This window comes from Phymastichus coffea, unplaced genomic scaffold (assembly GCF_024137745.1).
Source record: "Phymastichus coffea isolate CEN01 unplaced genomic scaffold, Cenicafe_Pcof_1.1 PCOF00008, whole genome shotgun sequence".
NCBI lineage: Eukaryota > Metazoa > Arthropoda > Insecta > Hymenoptera > Eulophidae > Phymastichus > Phymastichus coffea.
This window is the reverse complement of record NW_026706819.1, coordinates 5228118-5230685: the sequence shown is the minus strand read 5'-3', so window position 1 is coordinate 5230685 and position 2568 is coordinate 5228118. Positions and strand designations below refer to the sequence as shown.

Below are 2568 nucleotides of genomic sequence, written 5' to 3'. Positions count from 1 at the left end.
CGCTCGGCGCAAATACAAAAAAAATCGCTATTACGATTGACAAAATACCGAATGTATTTTGTCACGCAATAATGAAGGAAGGTGCACCTACCCTGCGGTGCAATTACGGTGATCAGCCATAATTGTTGATGATGAAGAATCAACTGCCGCTGCCCTCCTAATTATCAGCTGCGCTGCCTCACTCTCCTATCAGCTTTAACTTTGCTGCTGCCAATCTGCTGTTGCTTGCTGCAATAACTTAGTTGCACCCATGCACGTAAAGTTTGTCCCAGAAAAACTTATCAATCGGCGAACACAATGCAAAATAAAAATCGGTGGTATCGACACGCAAACAGCTGAGGCATAACTGCTTATTCAAATGATCGCGCGAGAAGCAGAATTGCGAACGGATCGATTAATTGAATTGACCACCGTTACAAAACATTCTATTTTTTATTTCTAATGAATAATTGTAATTGCCAGTTTTTTTCAATACGATATAATAGTACATTTTAAATAATTGTTCGATTCTTTTTCTAAAAGGCACTCATTGTTTGTAAATACCTTAAACTTGATAGCTGTATAACAATTAGCTAAAATGTACAAACAATATTTAACAATAACAAAAATGACGGTATTAGTTTAGAGTGTCTAATAAATACTTTTTCATAACATCACATGAAACCTGAAAGGTATGAATAAATAGAGATATTTTATTAGTTTACCTGTCGAGTATTTCTCAATTCAGCAACTTTTTCAAGCTTTATTTGGATGATTTTTGCAAACTCCTTATCCTTTTGCTCCTGTAATAAAATAATATAAGATTAGCACACAACAAATAAAAAATTAGAATCACATAGTGATGCAAGAAAATGAATGATTTTTATTTTGACACATACTTGGCTCTTACGACCATTCGTTTTTGCAGTATTCTTTGGAGTCTGTTTAATCTTTGACTTGGTAGATGTAGTTTTAGTTATTGGTTCTTCGGATTCTGTATCAGTCGCAAATTTAAGGACGTTGCTTGGTGGTTGCCTTGACTTTTTTTTAAGCTTTTCTTTCATCTGCTCCTCTGTATCTGATGGTCAATAAAAAGTTTACGCATATATTAGACACCAGAATTAATACATATATGTGATATACATATGAAACATCAGCAGTATGTATGTATGTATATGTATGTATGTATGTTTATTTTTTTTTTTTAAGGGGTTGGGTAAAAATCTTTTAAAGACCAGACGGCCATTGTTGACGAAGCCGTCGAAACGACCTCGGCACCAATGTGCCGTCTTGTGTCGGAGTCTCCAATACGTGGCATACCGACTAAAAACCCCTCGTTCTACGGCCATGTTATAACGCATAGCCGCAAAGCGAAATTCCCCTTTCGACTTCTAGCACCCACCGGTACTCCTTTTCAGTATTACTTCGGTGGGGCCTGTTCTGATCCCGAAGGATCCCTCTTCGTTTGCTGTGATTCTCAGCCCATCAGTCTTATAATCTCTTCAGTCTCTTCTTCTCGTTTCTCTCTCCTTTTCTTCTTTGGTCTTCATTGCTCCCCTGATGAAGGTAGCTATATCGTCCCATCTCTCTTGCGTCGTCAACATGGTCAGTATCAGGTTGTCTTTCGTTATTCGAGTCAATCCTAGTTCTACTGTCAGTCTTTGTCTCTCACATTCATTTGCAGGGCACTCAAACAGTGTGTGCTCCGCGTCATCCTTTTCTTCTCCGCAAAAAGTGCACTTGCTGTCTGGACGAAACCCTCTCTTGGCCCGGTAAACTCCAAAGGATCCATGTCCACTTAGTGCCTGCGTGAGGTAGTAGTCGACCACTCCGTATCTTCTGAGTACCCATTCTCTTAGTCTTGGAATGAGTTCGTAGGTCCATCTTCCGTCTTTTGTTGCCTCCTAATTTTATTGCCATCTTGTCAAAAGTGTTTCTCGCGCTTCTCTTCGTATGCGATTTTTCTCTTCCTCAGAGAGGTCTCCATGTCGCTGCCATTGTTCTTCTTCGTTTTGCCAGATTTCCCCTCTTTCTAAGGCTAACAGTCTCACTGGTGGTACTCCTGCCAATACATTTTCTGCGTCCCTTGAGACCGACCGCCATGCGCTGATAATACGTATATATCTTGCGCTGAACCGATCCCATATGTCGGTCTACATCTGCTGGCAAGACCCGTGCTGCCCACGTCGAAGCGCCATACAGTTGGATCGAGTCTACGACTGTTGATAGTAATTTTCTACGTGCCGGCCATGGTCCTCCTATGTTAGGCATTATCCTCGCGAGTGATGTGCAAGCCATCGATGCTTTCGTTGCTGCTTGCTTGACATGGTGTTTAAAAGACCACTTGTTATCTAGCCATACTCCTAGGTACTTTATTTCACTCTTTAAGGGAATTATTTCTTTATTTATTATAAACTGGGGAGGGTTGAACTTTCTTCTCCGCGTCACTAGGATAGCTTCACATTTCCGCACCGTTAGCTGTAACAGCCTGCTGGCTAGCCACTCAGCGATCAGCTCCAGAGCTTCGTTTGCGATGACCTCCACCCGCTCTACCGTTTCTGCGACCACTATCAATGCCAAGTCATCAGC

The 2568-nt window shown here is 41.2% G+C and overlaps 1 protein-coding gene across 1 annotated transcript; it reads right to left on the bottom strand.

Annotated features, from left to right (window-relative positions):
• Positions 1-1481: 1481 nt before the first annotated feature.
• LOC131670344 (uncharacterized) lies at positions 1482-2250 on the bottom strand. The gene is made up of 2 exons (XM_058945872.1): positions 2023-2250; positions 1482-1883 (listed from the first exon to the last, which is right to left on the bottom strand). Exons 1-2 carry the CDS (start codon positions 2248-2250, stop codon positions 1482-1484), a joined length of 630 nt encoding a protein of 209 aa, XP_058801855.1.
• Positions 2251-2568: the final 318 nt, after the last annotated feature.